Source organism: Chenopodium quinoa, unplaced genomic scaffold (assembly GCF_001683475.1).
Source record: "Chenopodium quinoa cultivar QQ74 unplaced genomic scaffold, ASM168347v1, whole genome shotgun sequence".
In the NCBI taxonomy this organism is placed as follows: Eukaryota; Viridiplantae; Streptophyta; class Magnoliopsida; order Caryophyllales; family Amaranthaceae; genus Chenopodium; species Chenopodium quinoa.
Window position 1 is genome coordinate 2933708 of NW_018744497.1, and position 18614 is coordinate 2952321.

At 35.4% G+C, this 18614-nt stretch overlaps 1 protein-coding gene across 1 annotated transcript; it reads right to left on the reverse strand.

The window, feature by feature from the left end:
* Window positions 1–274: 274 nt before the first annotated feature.
* On the reverse strand, window positions 275–18271 carry LOC110697711. The gene is made up of 6 exons (XM_021875094.1): window positions 17916–18271; window positions 14030–14096; window positions 12760–12908; window positions 10264–10326; window positions 5704–5779; window positions 275–3003 (listed from the first exon to the last, which is right to left on the reverse strand). The coding sequence occupies exons 1-6, from the start codon at window positions 17988–17990 to the stop codon at window positions 878–880; spliced, it is 2556 nt and encodes an 851-aa protein (XP_021730786.1). The 5' UTR covers window positions 17991–18271; the 3' UTR covers window positions 275–877.
* Between the last annotated feature and the right edge of the window lie 343 nt (window positions 18272–18614).

An 18614-nucleotide genomic window follows, 5' to 3' on the forward strand; every position in this document is an offset into this window, starting at 1 on the left:
CTAATAGCAAGTCAAATTTAATAATACACAAAGTATATGAATATTTTTTTAAATAAAAATATTTATTAGAATTGGATCTACCAGTTGGATGTGAACTAGATCCGGATGTCAAAAAAGGATCCAACTCCAAACCCATCCTATAAAACGTATCCAAATCCATCAATCACGCCTACTTTCATTAGAACTTTAAACGGGTTGCTAGGCACACACCAAATTCATTGTACATCTGATGCATCTAACCTGTCAGTCAAAAGTAAACCCGACATGAAACATATTTTACACCAGTAACGATCTTTACTAAAGTCTTTGTAATATGCAAACATTCCAACCTTTAAATAGGTGGGACAAGAACAATTGCAACCTAAATACAATAGTACGTTGGGCTGCTGGCTTAAGACTATTACACTGGCCCTTTCTTTTAAACAATAGCAACATAGTCAAACAATCTATAAGAAAGGCTTAATGAAATACAATTTGGTTACATTCTGTACAAATTAAACCCCTACGCTGCTAGTTCTGTCCTAAGGGTTCCAACAGAGCTTCTAAAATAAGGCCCTGCACAAGAGGAGGCACCACAATATATCAACCACATTCAACTTTTTCAAATTTTTTTTCTAAATTATACACAATCGGGATTTGGGAAACTTGTTTGTTCGTTCAAATAGGCGATAATTGTGACTTGACACAAGTCTTTATCTTTCAACTTACAAGTACACCACCTTAACAAAACCAGATGGCACTTGTAGGACTTCTTCCCCACAAGAGGGAGCCCTTTAGAGAAAACAATATAGAACCCTCCTGATTTCATGCATGTCATCCCTCTCATACATGTTGCAACCAACCACACAGCTATGCATCTTAGTCAACCACATTTCTCCTAGCTCTTGACTGATTCTGATGTTATCCAGCCATTATTTTCCTCATCGCGAAGATTGAATTCAGTGACAGGAAATGGAATAGATTGGTGAGCAAAATCCATCAACATCCCCCGTTGGTGATCATCAGTGTGAGGAAGACTTGCACGTAGGAGTTCCACAGGCATCTCCCTGCGAATAGCCCTTGCTGCTTCTGATCTCGAATATTCAAAACTTGTCTGTGCTCGATTCAAAATAGATTGCATTATAGTGTCATACTTACTAACACAGTACTTTGTTAGCAGAGTAAAGAATGTTGCAAAAGAAGCTTTCCAGAAATTATAATGGGGGACATTGCAGCTGCCAGGGGCTTGTCGATTAGGGTTGGTTAGCACAGTAGCTCGTTCAAGCAAAGACTTCAAGATTACAGAAGCAAGATCGCCTGTAGGACTTCCTAGTGGGCGGAGTGGCGGCTGCTCTGGAGAACAAACAACAGCAGCAAGACATGAACTCAGACCACGGAGATCCATGCCACTGACACAAGTTGAAACTGCCTTTGCAAGATCTACAGTAGCCACAGCAGCACCAGATTCAGTTGGAAGACCACCAAACAGAAACCTTAAATGGCGAAAAACAGCCATGCAAACAATTCGAGCCAACTCGCTTGCAGGGCCAGGGCTGATTGTAAGAAGCTCAAGGTACTTAACTAGAAGCTTCCAGCCCTTCGGCAGAGAAACAAGCCGCATGAACACAATATCATCCCCTGGACTGACTGTATGCCCCCCACTTCCAAGAGGATCAACAAGCTGAAGGGATGCAGCTAAAGCCTCTAGCAGAACCTGTCGTTTACGCCTAAGCTGAGACCCCCCATCTTGGGGTGGACTACATTGTAGAAAACGATCAACATCATGTACATCGAGAAGAAGAGTAAAAGCATCCTCCACAGTAATTCTAGCAGCAAACATTGGTTCTTGTTCAAGTGACTTGTGTTCCGTGCTACCATCACTGCATCCTGATGAAGGGGGTTCAATTTCAAGAAGAGGTCGAGGCCTACGAATGGATGACAAGGCAAGCCTTCTTATGGTATCAAAGGATTGATGGCCATGTTGATCAGAGCCACTATTACGTACACGTGAAGGCAGATCCCGCAAATGAAGGGGAGCAAAGTGATGTTTCAGCCTCGCACTCGACGATTTTTTAGCAGCACAAGCCTGGTGATAATAATCATCTATATATGGGTCATTGCTGTGAGAAGTATGCTGCATCTTCAATATACTATCTATCTCCTCAGCAGTCATATACTTAGATCTGAACTGAACACAATCATTCTTCTGGCTAGCAGACTCGGATGCTTGCTGACTAAATCGATGATGCTTACCACGCATTGATTTCGGCCTTTGATCCCTCGTCTCAGAAATAGCATATGCTGTGTCGTACTTTTTTAATATATGAGAGGGCACCGATGAATGGCCACCAATGAGCTGGGACTGCATTAATGAAAATTGTGCCAGTGATGGTAAAGACTGACGAAGTCCTTGTTGCAGCTGTCTCCGTGGTGACATCAATGCTGAAGTACGAAGTAACCCATTTTGATGAGTAAATTGTTGTTGCAATACATTATTGAGAATCCTAGAATGATCCCCATGCAATAAACCAGCATGGTTGCTCCACTGGCTTCGTGGCTGGTTATTAATTCCATGGCCAGGTATAAGACCTGAGAAGTTTCCACCATATTGTAGTCCATGGGCATTAGAAATCCCAGAAAAATGACGACTAGAATCAGACATATGTGACAGGTTTGATGCTGAGAGAGTTAGATCAGGACCAGAATTCAGAGATGGGACATTTACAGGAAGTGAATGGCGATGAGACAAAGGTTGCTGAGCTCTGTCTCCCGGTGGAGGAAAAGAGGTAAAAGATGATTTGGGAGTTGAAATTGTATCGCTTGAAAAGTGTTGCTGAAGATACTGCTGCTGTTGTAGTTGCTGCTCTGGGTAAGACAATGCTCTGTACAAGGGTTTATATTCCCCAGGATGATTCGACAAGCAATGAGGCTGAGATGACCACCTTTTACTTTCCAACGCATTGTCTACATCTGACACACTATGATCCAACCAGCCTTCCCTTGACCAATCTGCGACAGATGAACCTGAAATAATGGGATATCACAAAAAAGATGTGAGTTTATGGACAGCAAGTAATTGATAATAATGTAATTTCAAGCTGAAACACAAAGTGATCTAAGATTGCTGGATGCAAAAGCAAAGGGTCCTAAAGCTGGCCTCAAATGCATAGGGTGAAAAATTAAACTTCTCATCAATTGTGTTTTTGTTTCAAAAGGTGTGGTCAGTAGGAATTTATTACAATTATAGCAGAAGTGTAAGAGAGTGCACACATACACCCTTGTTGCATTAGTTTAAGTTATACACTTATCCTCGGATCTTAACTTGCACATGGTACATTTAATACATGTCAAAAGAGAATTATCCAAATTGTTAAGAAATGACACTACATAATTTCCTCCATTAATTTAAATAACAAATGTAACACCGATTAACCTTCTACAAAATCCACAGTAGAAACGTCCATTATAACATTTGACAAACTATGATCCACAGTAGAAACGTCCAATATCTAACAAAAGGAAACAAAATACTTCTATCGTGTAAAGTGTAGCTCATAGGTCACCTAAGTCCAGCTTCCCCTGCAGTTTAAACCCTTTGGGATTAAATTTGGCATTCCCCTAAAGGTCAACTACTCAACTGCACCAAAAACCCTTCATAGGACTTGATAAGAGAAAATTACCACTTGGAAGACATTCCACAAAGACTCCATACAGAATAATTAATCTAGGGTTAGATGAAACCTTGTATCTGAAGTTGAAGAATTAATTGACAAGGACACAAAAAAAAAGTTCTTGCCTTGTTCTCCACCATTTTATTTATCAATTAAGGAAAAAAGAAATTGAGGAAAAAAAAAAGGCCCTTAGACCCTTTCACAAATAACTTTTTACCAATAAAAACACTACTGAATTCTGAGATACATATAAACAAATGAGACTAGGTAAGCATGAGAGATAATCATAAAAATAAATAAACAAACGAATCTAGTAGAATTAAGGGGAAAAAAAAAAAACCACCCTAGATTCAAGGAGTACAAACAGAACAAGGATAAGTTCCAACAAAAACAGTACAGCAAAAGAATAATGCATGTATCCATCAAGGGGCTAAAAACCTTCTAAATAATTTTAAAATCAAAAGAAAGGTTTTTTTAGATCAGAAAAAAAAAAAAAAAAAAAAAAAAAAAAAAAAAAAAAAACTGAAATCAACCAAGAGAATGGGAGGTGAGAGACAGGGAGTTCAAACGACGAAAATATTAAGACATACTGACATAGGAATGGACAATGGAGAATTTAAAAAAAAAAAAAAAAAAAAAAAAAAAAAAAAAAAAAAAAAAAAAAAAAGGGAAAATGTAAGAGAACACAAATAAAATAAATAAATAAATTACGTATTTTATGTGTGCAACAAAGGACCCTCCTATACAAATTTCTAGGAAAAATTTCTAAATGGTAGATTAGTAAATTGAAGGGCATGTCATCAAGGTGATGATTAAATTAAGTCACCCCACCACTAACACAAACACCCACCAGAACACCCACTTGTAACCCACCCTAGCCACCAAACGAAACCACCTTACTGACGAACCCACCACACCACCACCATTACCACCATCATCCACCTCTTACCCACCCCGGCCTCATCTCAACCCTGTAAACACCATCCCTACCATCCATAACCAAATCAACCCTCCCTGAAACCTCAACCCACCATCTTGAAGTCATTGTATCCACCCCAACGCACAACCCACCCTCTCCAAGTAGTCGTACTCACTTCAAAACCACCACCAATCCACCACCATAACCACAATCCTAAAAATATGATCGAAAAGGATAAAAATGACCAATTATTATTACCTTCTCATCATCAATTAGGGCTTAACATGGTAAAATTTGACTTAGGGCTTAACATGGTAAAATTTGACTATGAAACTCTAGATCTAGAGTTTTCATAGTCAAAGTTGACCATAAAACCTTTAAATTTGAGCTTTAGTGGCAATGATGAAACGAAAAAAGAAAGAAAAAAAAAAAAGGGGAGGCGGCAGCAAGGAAAAGGAGGAAACGGCAATGACTTCCGACGAAGGTGGCGGTCGAGATCCAGAGGAAGATGAAAAAAGAGAGGAGAAATGTGGGTAGATGAAGAGAGTGGAGAACCGGAGACCGGTGGTGGTAGTGGTGGTTGGAGGAGATGGAGAGTGATGAAATATGAGGGTGAAAAGGATGAATTTAATTAGTTTAGGGTTGAATTAGGTGAGAATCATTAGCTTAATTTAAGTTCATAATAACTTAATAATATTTTATTTAATGTGATAATTGAATTTAAGCAAGGATATGTTAGTAATTTCACTTTAAAAAGTTTATTAAAAAAATGGAAAGTTTTAGTTCGTTGCACATAATGTGTAGCAACCCTTTTTGGCAATTGTTGCACATAATATGACACGGAGGTAGTAATCAAGTTCAAATTATTTCAAACGAAGTTCTGATATCAAGTGCATAGAAGATGAATTTATACATGCATACAAATTATAAATTCATGTATCAAATCAATCAAAGCCTGCTGGACAGTAAGACAACTTTGTATAAATTCATATAAAAATAAGACAACTTTCGATAAATCAAATACACACCCTATAACTGAATAAACCAAGATATTCTCATTCAGCATCTCATAAGAAACTCCCTTTTACATTTAAATAGTAGAAATCTTACAAATTTATGTGGTATTAGACTTACTTTCTCTTGACAAAGATCCAGATCCTCTATCACCAATAACCCCAGGATTCCTTGGTCCTGTGACAACTCTATTCAGCTGTTGACATGATAATTTTTTGTTAGGAGAAATAATCACATTGTATCGTAAATTGCTTATAAACTACGCAGAAGCTAAACAAAAAGAGGCTGATAAGCAAAAGTAAAGATTTTGCTAGCGTTAACAATAACAAAGTGCCCATCACAAAAGAAAACCCACAAAAGTCAGTATAAGTACTTAACGAGAACCAACTACTGCAGTTAAAGATCCCATAGTTATTATAAGCCAACTAGATACTCAGGTAATAGATACACCAGGTCAGTGAATAAAAAAGTGAGCCTACAATATCTAAAATCCTAACCAGGACAAAATAAACAGTCAAAAAATGAGAGCTTGGAAAGCTGCCTTCATCTATAGTATTATCAATAGCTAAACGTGATAATATAAGGAAAAGCAAGCAGCTTAGTTTCAAAATGTGCGAGACGCACCAAGGCACTGTTCTTGGGGCCTAGGCACAATATGCAAGGCAAAGGACACACCTATGGTAGGTGAGACGCACTTTATTTATAAAAAAAATAAAAAAATAAAAAAAAAAATTAATTAATTTCTATTAAATAAGTCTACAAAAGAACTCTGAGAAAAGGTGAAAGGGCTATGTGACTGATTGCTAGGGTTTTGGGGATGTAGGGTTCCCTCTCCTCCAATATTAAAGATAATCTAACCGTTGTAAAGTCGCGTAGTGTTCTTATTTTTGAAGTATATTACACATCAGCTATTGACGCCGTACAACATAAAGCACAAAAGGCATACAGCCTAGAAATGAAGTGCATAAGCACGTGTCCTTTGCAGGTCTTTTGGCATAAGTGCACTTTTTAAAAATAAGGCAGGCAGACATGAAGCATTCAGGAACGTTTGTAACAACTGATTTAGGGGTAGGGGCAGTACGGAGATGACAGTATACATCTGTTATCAGCAACTTGAAGAATAAGTAATATAGTTGTCAAGAGTAGAAAGTTCAAAAAGGGAAGCGTTATCTACTCCCTTCGTCACACTAAGATTGCCCACTTGACCTATTTGGGTAAAAGAGGCACAATCTTAATGGTACGGACGGAGAGAATATATAAAGGTCATCTAGAGAGAAGATAAGAAAGATTTGTTGAGAAAAATCTATAATGCTTTGGTTCGTAAAATTTTAGTAGATACCAAAGTGATTCCACAAAGATGATGCATATAACGATAAGAATGTTCTGGAAAAATTTTGGATCTGAGCTTAACCCAATTCAGAGAACAGAACAGGCGTACAGAAGGTGGTGGAGAGCCCACACCTAAATGCAATTGGAGATCAATTAACCTTCCCACAGAAAGCAGCAACGACACCTAGGTCCATCTCTAAGCAACTAAAACCTATGATCCAGGAAAGGTGAAACTCATAAAAGTAAATCAGCCAATTGGTTTCGAGTGATTTTTGAGATGATGACTACAACAGTCACATGTCAGCATTGGAGGTGGCATATTCCTCAGCGAAGATGGCAGAACCAACTCGACACCACTGAAGTATAGTGATGGAGTTAGAGACGGTAATCTTGACATTTTAGGATGTTAGACTGGATAGTGGGCGTGGTATAGGTGAACCAACCACAGCAGTATTAAATTTGCGGTGTACGAATCTGGTGGTTTTCCAGGCAGGATTGCTGGCGAACAAAACATAGGTGTAACTAGGGAAGGTGGAGTACCACATCGCTGCAAAGTGAAATCACCATAGATTTTACAGGTTTCTTTACTGAAAAAGAAAGGTCTAAAGGCTGAACTGCTGGTGATGGATTAAAAAGGTGGAACAGAGGGCTTCACAGAGGGCAGATCTGGTGCATGGTGAGCTCAAAATTTTCAGACAAAAAATTGGCGATGATTCATACTTCTTCAATAGAAAAAGATCTGTTGGAGCTTGCAGCAGAAAGTTCCAGATATGAGATACAGATAAGCTTTGCAGAATCATTCTTTGAGTTGTTGGGGGCACATCAGTAAATGCTTAAGGTGATAACACAACGATGAATCAAGCAATTGACAAAGGAAAATTTGGTTTAGGATCTTATATAATGTAATTAAGTCCTACTTTTCTCTGGGCTTATCAAGTGAAGGTTCACTTCGCCATCAGTTTTCAAACACAGCAAATCAAACAGCTATCATATCAGCCTAGCCATTTTTTCATTAAACTAGCATTCTATCAGAATATTACCCTCCTTATTTCTCCAGCCCTGAGACTAATTACCCAATCACACTGATGGGTTTGGTCCCACATTTGTCTATTCTATTCCTAAGACCAATCTCTCAACAAACTTCATAAACCCCCTTTTTTTAACACTTTAACTCACCACTCCCTACTACAAGAAACATTCTTCCCACCAACTTTTCCAACCACACAGCTCCCAGCACCAAATCCAACTTATTCCAGAAATACCCCACAGGAAATCCCATAATTGTTTCTCCATAATCTAGACAGTGGTGAAAACTCTAAACTTCAATAATGGGGAGTTTCACAACAAGCTGAAGCAGTGTCTTAGGTTCAAGTGTAGCGACAAATGGGACACAGATCATCGTTGCTGTCACCAGAAATTGATTGTTAATTACTTATCAACCCTACGAACAAGATAGAAGTTTTGGCAGGCAATAGTGTAGCTCACCAATCCACAGGTAAGGGTGGTATAAGGAGGCAGGTAATAGTGTAACTCACCAATTTACAGGTAAGGGCGCTATGAGGAATGATAGTATATCTCTGTAATGGGCTTTGGGGAATAAGTTGAGAGGTAGTCAGAAAATATTATAATACTTTAATTAGCTTTTAGTAGGGAGTGTGAGAGTGTCTAGTCACTCAAAGGATGAGGTTGTAATTTCTCCCAAAATACTCTTCTTCAACCTCAAGTATACTAATCTGATTTACCAGTCTAAAACAAGATCCTAATATGTAGTAGAATTATATAAACCACAAGCATAAGCAATAAAGAAACTGAAAGTTTTCCTTGAAGATAAAAAACTAACATGGAAGATTCTACTTTTAATTTATGAACATAATAGATAAGATAATAATATTCAAGTCAACCACCAACGAATCAAATGTAGATTCTTTTATCAGTACTAAACAATAACTAAGCCCATAAGACCTTAGCATCCGTAGGGGAAATTTACTTTCTAATATTTCAAGGGAACAATTTCGACATTCATAGTCAATATCTTTGAATTTTAAGCAAATATTGACTATCGATATCGTACCTACTCACATAAATGCAATCAAGCATGAAAAGGAACAATTGCTGAAGATAGAAAACATCTTTCTCCCCCCTCATACTTTCATCTATCAGCAGGCAGTCAAGAATTTAGTGATTGTTCTCTCACATAAGCATATTTTTTTTACACTTTGAAACTATTAACACGTTACCCTACTTAAATAGACTTATTTGCAAGAAGCAGAATAAATAATAAACTCACAAATGGAAGATTATAATGCTCAGACTCGACAACCTACTCCATCAGCTACTGTGTCAACACAACTCAGACCGAATGCAGACACAGAATACAGGTCAGACATGAGACACAGCAGTCAATAACTCTGGATTCAAAACTTTGTGGCTTTTTAGCAAAAAAGGGAAAGACAGTCAAACATACAAACTTTCCAAAGTTCTTCTCTGCCTACAGGAGGCCTGGTCTTCTATGATTTCTTTGCTATTGCAGGATAGATTACAGTACACTACTACCATGTAGTCTTTTTGGCTTTCATCCTTCCTTTTTTAAAAAAAATGGGTGCTTGCAAATTAACACCTCTTATTTTCACATATCCGTGATGACACACACCAAACAAAAAAGCAGCCCTACCTTAACCCCTACAACTTAGGCCCTGTAGACACCTTCAATTTAATGTTCAAAATATCAAGCTATACAAGTTGCTTACTTAGTGAAAACTGAGAATAGGTTGAAGAATAGTCTCTTGGCTCAATTTATAATCCCTTCCAAACCCAATCCATGATATCCCATAATCCCAGTTAAAAAATCGCATATCCATGCAAAGAGGTTTACAAATCACTGAAAAAAATTTGTTGGCGACTCCCTAGTTGTCAGAATTGGATGCCCCTTTCACATAAGCTAATCCTATGCCAATCACATTCAAGTGTGTAACAGGAAACATTCAAATATTTTCCATGTAGCGCAAAAAAATCTATGCCAACAGGCCCTTTCTCTACCCAATGTTTCCTGATCCCAATTTCTTATCTCAGTTCTCCACTCCCCTCCTCCCATTCACTTCATCCTAGGTGTAGAGACAAAATATGCTGGAAGATGATGAACACTAGAACTGATCATAGGGTTGGATATTAACTTACCAACAAGTATCAAACCAATAACCCATGTTTTTGTAATCTCTGACATGTCTTAGTAAATAGAAAATAGTATCTACTTTGAAAAGCAATCTATTTTATTAGAAATAATACAATGGCAAATGTTTCTGCCAAACAAATATCATCCAAAATAGAACAGCATCAACATCACTGGAAGCTTACCTTCAAGAATGTGGTTTCCAGATCATCGACGTCTGACAAAGATCCTAAATTGACATCTTGCCCCTGAAACAAAGTAAAAGAACATAAAAGGTCATATCTAATAAACGCAAGCGATCAATCACCCTTTACACTTTTGCTTTAAGAAATGAGAATAATATTAGCAAAGAGCATTAGTGAAAAGTTGTAAATTAATTGCCCAAGAGAAGAAACCAAAAGAGTTCCATCCACTCCTATTAGGATTATATGAGAGCAACACTCCCAACAAAGAGCAAACCCAACTAGTTTACGAGAATCCACTCTTTCAAACTTTTTAAATACTTGTGAACCCTTCCTAAAGAAGAATTTCACATATTTTAAACCATGGTTACAAAAACTTGTAACCCCTTCCCAAAGAAGTATTCCACAAATTATAAACCATTGTTACGTGGGATTTAATTTTTATTAAGTTCAATGTCCATGACAATTGATTCAATTCACAACATACAGAAACTCTAGGGGAAGCAAGATGATCCAATCTTTATATATTCCTTAAAGTTGACTAGACCATACAAAAATTAAGGGTATCCCAATTTAACTTGTGGATATAGAAGAATATGCCAAATAATATATTCAGCCAATTAAGCTAAGAAGATGAAGCTACAAAGAAAACCTGCCAACAGCACGAATCAGATTGGAAAATCAACGATAATAAAATAGTACATATATAATTCAAAACAAGAGAATAAAAGAAGTCTTGTGTCAGCCAAAAACTAAACTCCCCAAAAAGGAAAGCAGGAACGCATACAATGAATGCATGTAACACACTCATTTATACAGAGACCATATATTTAACTTCAAAGCAAAAGACCAAATTTAGTCAATATATATTTGCAAAATACGTGAGATACAAGGTAGATGACCTGCTTTAATCACAAAGGGAAAAGAATAAGGCAACATGATATGAGAAGAGAGCTAGAACATAATCATCATGAATCTTTACAGAGCTATATGTTGGCCAATTTGAAGACAAGGAAAAGCAGTATACAGTATACACATTAAGAAAAATATTAGAGCAAAGGTCACCTATTAAACTTGGTGAGACCTGGCAATTGTAAGGTGACAAATTGCAAGATAAATGTAAAGGGAAGAGAGGAGGAGTCAGACAGTAATAGCTACAAAGTGTTGGTAACTCCAGATCAGACGACATGGAAAAATAAATAAATAAATAACTTGCTTGCTCCCTAAAGGCCAAATTTTTAAACCAAACTACACAGCCAAAAATGCATTTATACATCATCAATCACAAAAATCAGCATGAAAACACAAATTAAATAAATAACGAGTATGAAGAGGTAATTCAGCAATGAAACTAGTGAGGACATAGTGACAAAATAATTACACTACCTACTAAATTTATTCATTTTTCAAAATCACAAAGAAGAGTTATATACAAATCAATATCTTTGGCAAATAGTTTCCATGAAAATGATAATAAGCAGGAACATGAAGCAAATATCTCCCTCCGTTTGTTAATAATTGTCTGCCATACTAAATTAATGCATTTAGCAATATCGGAAAGACGAGTTATACAAATCAACACTGTTATCTTTGGCAAACAGTTTCCATGAAGATGATAACAAGCAGAAAAGACAGGTCTGACATGAAGCAAATGTCTCACTTTGATTTACACTATTTTAGTATTTCATTGGAATTATAACTTCCCATGCGTTGTAATTTCCTAAAGGTATTTAATTCCCATATGCAAGCAAACGAGGTCTTACTATTAATGATATTATAGTTCAAAATTGTACTAGAGCAAACGTGTTCGGCCAGAGTGGAACAACAAATAAAAATTAGAGAAAGCAGAACATAGAGTATAATGACATAAAAGAGACTCAAGGGTACTAAATTAACACTAAGTGAATTCACAATCCTTAAATCCATTCTGCACAACATCATGCAGAATTCAATCTGTTTTCTATGCCAGCACCATCTCCAACATATTCAGCAAGAGCACATAAATTCCATTCACAAGTTTCTATTATGGAATGAAAGAACAGGGTAACAATTCAACAAGGGGTGATTATAATTTTTGTTAAAAATTGGTTCCACACTTCCACTCCAAGGGGAAAAAAAATACTTCCTCCGTTCTTTTTTTTTGCATCATAGGGGTTTTGGAGGCAAAATTTGGTAGTGGGAAAAAGTAAGAGAGAGAAACGTAAAAATACAAAATTGTCCATGTAATGTAAAGATAAAATAGGGTATGCTGGGTATTTGCAGTGTGAACATAAATATTTTTTGTCCCAAAATGTAAGTAATGCAATATTTGTGAAACTTCCCTAATAGGCAAGTGATGCGATATTAAAAGAACGGAGGAAGTACAAAATAAAAACTAACTACATCAACTTATTCAGTAGGGAAGAAAAAATGAAGAGGGCATACATTAAATCCGTACAAAACAATAGGCCTTTGAAATGAACAAAACCAATGAATTCAATAAAACTAGCAGGTACATACCTCATCTTTATCAAACAAGTGATATTCATCGGTATGCAACGGGTGTTGTAATAGGTCACTTCGATCATCTTCAAGACCCCCCAACTCAACCTCCTCCGCAACATTTTGACCAAAGAACTCATATTGAGAAGCATCAAAACATGAATTATCTGCAGCATCAAAGATAATTATTAACTCCCAACAAAAAATAGTGACCCAAATCACCTTATTGGTGTCGTACAATGACTAATAGATCAGTTTTTAATTTTTCAAATAGATTTCCTCACATCAATTCCACTTAGAAAGAAGGGGTTTTCACTACTTGTGAAAGTAGAATTGAAATACTATCAAATGAATTCATTTCATTAACAGATATAACTCTAACAAATCATTGAATGATTTGATATACTAGTCATTTTTGCACATTCAGAATACTAAGAAATGGGCATTAGATTAACCATTATCACAACAATATCTGGTTGACAAGGCCAGTTGGTAAAATCTAACAAAGCCTCCATAAGGACTTTCAGTGGCGGATCCAGGATTTCCAATCAGGGTAGTGCAGCAACGCATAGTTGTTTAAGAACATTTAAAACTAAATTAAAACCAAAATTTATTTTAGGGATTCAATTCATATTATAAATTTCCCCCTAAAACGATTAGCAAAATAACAAACCGAGTAATTTTTTCGATGCAATGCAATGTGTTAGTACATCGTTGTGCTCCTTATTGATTGACAATTTGATTTTGGACATCTACATTTGACAGAGAACTTATTCAACAATACTAAGATATATTATACATATTAAAAATAATCACAATAAATAAATAAATAAATTAAAATAAAAAAATAAAAAATAAAAATAAAATAAAATAAAATAAAAAAACCATACATAATAGTATGAAGTATCAAATTATTTTATTTTATTTTAATTAATACTAGTATTTTTGTACTCCAATCCATATCTAAATAATCATTATGGTTAATAAAATACTCCATATTCCGTAAATAATTTGTAAATTTGAAAAAAAATCTTTATTATTAAGAGTGGGTAAAAATACTTAAAAATAAAAAATAAAAACTCAATGAAAAAAATAGAAGTTGGGATTCGAACCCCTGATGCTTGCCGCACAACCCAAATTTTAACATGTTCTCCTTTTACCACTGCAGCAAAGGTCAGCATTTTGTATGAATATGCAGTTATAAAATTTTTATGCCATATTTCTGGGGGAGCACATGTTACTATGTAGATCCGCCACTGGGGACTTTATGGATGTCAAAAAAACTCACCATCTGTAGAAAAAGATCCAGAACCTGTACCCCCAATAGCTCCTGGATTTCGGGAATCACTCACTGCCTGTAGAGACAAGAATTAACAATGTTACAAACCAGAAAACAGAATAGTAAGTATTCGATATGGTCACTATAGCATGTGTGGATTAACTAGCCACAAGCCCACAAACAAAAAGGCATAGTAACTGTTTGCAACGGTGGTATACAAAATAATGAACTGCAAAAATATGATGCATATTGCACACAAAAATTTATAGCAATAAAGATTTGAGCACTACTTAAGCAATCACTTACATGATATGGGAGGTAGGCAATTGTCTTTTGTAATGAGGAGGTGAAAAAATTACGGAAAGTGGGTCCTATGGAGGGTTTCAAGCGTTTTATCAAGGATACTTGGGTGGTCAAGTCTCAGGTTCACCATTTTAAGACTCAAATAACTTCTATTTTGTTGCTAAAAATAAATTCCTTAGATTGCATGAGAGTGTTTGGTGAGTTAAAATGTCAAATCATTTTGGAGATAAAGAGCAGTCTTGAAGTAGGAACATCAATCGACATACTGACTACTGACTACTAGGTAATTGCTCTTAAGGAGGAACAGAAGCACACGTGAGTGTGAACAAACCATGCAACAGTGCAGGCTGTAAGGATGCTAACCTCCACCTCTGGTCCTAACGACAAGTTGTGAGAATTCATCTCGACCCCTTGTTAATGATGACTAGGATTCTCTAAAGGTAGGGTTTCATGATTTAGTCCCTAAGGGGCATCCCCTAAGAGAGTAATTTTGCCTATCATTTCGACTAAAATGAAAATAATAAAAGATTTTCCATGATTCCATCTTCTCTTGCATCTTTGTGGGCTATAATCTTTGTGACTTTCCAATCTTTGATAACACTTTGAGTGAGATCACTGAATGGAACCTTGATTTCTTCTGTGATAGTCAAATCAAATCTTTACCTTTTGCTCCTTATCACCATTAAAGTTGGAAATTTGATAAAATTTGTAAATTGCATGAAGATTATAGTTTATAATCACATTTCAGGTAGTGTCTATGTTACATCTGAGTTTAGAATCACATGAAGTTAGATCAATCCTAGTACATGATAACCTTAATAGTTATATTAAGCAAGGGCTTATCGCTGTTAGCAAGTTTCCCCTATCAAAGTATGCAATACTTAACACTTTACAAGTAGTGATGGGCAGGGTAGTGGACCAAAGTAGTGGTTGAAAGTAGCATTTTATAAAACCTAATGAGGCAGTGTTGGGAGGCTTAAGGGTTGTATTAAACGTATGACTTTTGTCTTCAGTAAATGAAATGTATAATAATATGACCACTATTGAGTACTTTTTTTTTATATTTTACAGATATTAGGTGAGCCCAATTTTTTTATAGCATCTTAAAAGTTTATCCTTTGGGTAAAAAAAAAAGTTCTTTAGATCCATGGTTATGGTTGGGATTAGCTATCAGCATGCTTTTCAACACATTCATATGATGTATTACATACAAAACCTAAAATATATTGTCTTTAGCTTACTACTTTAATTTGTTAAAAATGGTGAAATCACTGAATTATGTACTACTTGAACATTATGCATTGTCAAATATTGCATTAATTAAACCTAGCATATTATAGTGATCAGAAAAGCTTGAAGACTATAAAAATAGGGTTTTGGAGTTAACAAGCTTCAATCCATGTAGAAGCCCCACAGCAGCATAATAGAATAACCATGTCCAAATTTAACAGCAGCAAAATTGCATCCAGATGAAATGAGGAGGGTATAAAGAGGCTTGCTAAAGGAAGATGCAAAGTAGAGTGAGAGCATCTACACTTCTAGAGAGGAAGTTTCTTTACAGATACCAATTCCAACATTCACTTCGTAGCCAATGCTGAAGTGCAGGTATGGCATAAAGGAAATGCTTAAAAAAGAGAAATGCTACAAGTTGATCATGATAAATATGAAAATTCCCAACTGGAAAAAAATGATCAAGTATAGAGGGAAACATAACTTTATATTCTACAATAAGACAATTTAAACGTCCAGTACTTAATAATTACTATCAATCCTAAGATTTTGTCACTTAATAGTAGGCCATATTTCTAGTTTGGATTATCCCAAAAGTATATGTAGTACAACAGTTTCTAAATTTAGTTTGAAGAACATACATGGTATTTTAAACACCTTGTGGCAGAGGAAGTCTGATATAATTTGGATCATGAATCTAGATTTTTATATACATAAATTTCAACTTCCAGTAATAATTACTATCAATTCTAAGATTTTGTCACTTAATAGTAGGCCATATTTCTAGTTTGGATTATCCCAAAATTATATATATGTAGTACTACAGTTTCTAAATTTAGTTTGAAGAACATACATGGTATTTTAAACACCTTGCGGCAGAGGAAGTCTGATATAATTTGGATTATGAATCTAGATTTTTATATACATAAATTTCAAAAACTAAGAGATGTACTTTTTTAATAATTCAAGAATAAGCTGGAAATTTAAAATTCACAACAATATAAATTTATTAAATTTGGATTTTTTTTTTCCTTTTTTTTTTTGGGTGTGCATCTAAAGTTAGGATAAATTTTATTTCTTTTTTTATACCAATGATTTTATTTTCTAATCAATAATAATCTATTCAGTTTTTCCACATTAATACATAGACAATATGTATGAATACATGTGGATACAATTGAATTGAAGAACACCTAGCTAAGTACATTAGATAAAGACCTTTATAAGTCAAAATGCCACAAAAGGCTACAACCAAATTACGAGAAATTCCAAGTTTCTAAACATGAGAAACAAAATATGTTTCTCAAATGGCAAAGTCGTAAATAAATGTATTTTTTTACTGTTCATCGGCAAAACCGCTACTTTAGCCCTAAAACCGCTATTTCAAGTAGCACTTTTGCTTGTAATTTTTAAAATTTTAATCTCTTGAGAAACAAAATTTGTTTCTCATTTTGAGAAACTGGGCGGCCTCCCAAATTACATGTAACAACAATAAAGCAAGTAACACTATGTGTCACAATACTGAGATGCCAATTCAAACAATTCACCAGATAACAAAAGGCGATTGCACACTGATACTAGTAAAAGATACTAAGCTTAATGGCATATTTGGGTATAAGAATAAATACACTATTTTAACTAGTGTAACTATCAAGCACACAAATTCCCAGCAAGTAGGGTTTCGCCCTACCAAATACCCTAACAAAAAACGTATACTAACTGTTTCATCAAGTTGAAAAGCCAAACACCTCAGATAATTGAAAAGTTCCAAAAATCCAAAAACCCAGGGGAAAAAAAAAAAAAAAAAAAAAAAAAAAAAATGCATTAAAGCAAAGCTGATGCTCCCGAGAACACCCAACAGCTACTAATCCCAACTCACGCTCCCTCTCTCTATCTCTATCTCTCACTCGCCGCCATTTAATACAATTCATGAGATCTAGGGTTTTGTCCATTGAGCCCTAGATCTGTAAATTCGAAGCAGCAATTGAAAAGAAAGGGAAATTGGGGGAAAAGGAAGCTACATTAGGGTTTAATTGGAATTGAAGAGGCGACTGCCATGGAAGTTGAGCTTCAACCAGTAGCCGGCAATTGCGAAAGGGGAGACCAAAACACCCAATAGCATGACAAGATCAAAAGCCCCCAAATTATAATTAATCCACAATTGAAACTACAACCAGTAAAGATCCCACAATAGTGATGAAATTTATTGTCTAAAATCATCAAATCTTATTTGCCACACATAAAAGCAACAAGAAAACTGGAAAACACAAGCACAAAATCCGAGAATTGAAAATCACGAAAAACCCCATAAACATAGTGAAGAAACAAAGAATCAAAATCGAAAATTTAATCGAGTATAAACCTGAGAAGCTACAAGAAGAGTAGGGTGGAAAAGAGACTGTTGTTGCATCAAAGCTTGCTGCTGCGGCTTCATCATCTAGTTGTGCATTCCTCAAAAAAAAAAATAAGGGAAATTTTGATTGATATTCGAAGTTAGAAAGGGTTTCGACTTCGATGAAGACCTCTGAAGAACTTGGGAAGAAAGAGAGAGAGATACGAAAGAAAAGGGGGCTTCAAAGAGAAGGAATTAAAGTGGGTCTAAATTGCTGGCAAGTGGGGTGGGACTGTTAGAGAAAGAAAATACGTAGTACAAGTTTTTACTTAAAAATAAAATAAAATTAAAATAAAAAATTAATAAAAATTATCCAACCTTTGCTCATTATTCGAAAATAGTGAAAACTACTTTAGTCCCGTGCTTTGCACGAATTAAATAACTATTATTTATTTAAAATGGTTGTCAATATATTTTATTAAAAAAAAGAGTAATCATAATCTCATTAATTAATTTTGAAAGAAATATTGTAATTTTTTTTAGTCTTGAAACTTAGAAGGAAATGATAGAGAAAAAAAAAATGATGTCAAAAATAGTTTAGGCGGGAAATTTTTTATGAGAAGTTGACATGTGTCGTATAATGATGTCAACATGTTTTGTTTTAGTAATAATTAATTAATAGATACAAGTATCTCAACATGGGATAGCCAACAAGAGTTGGCTCAAGTG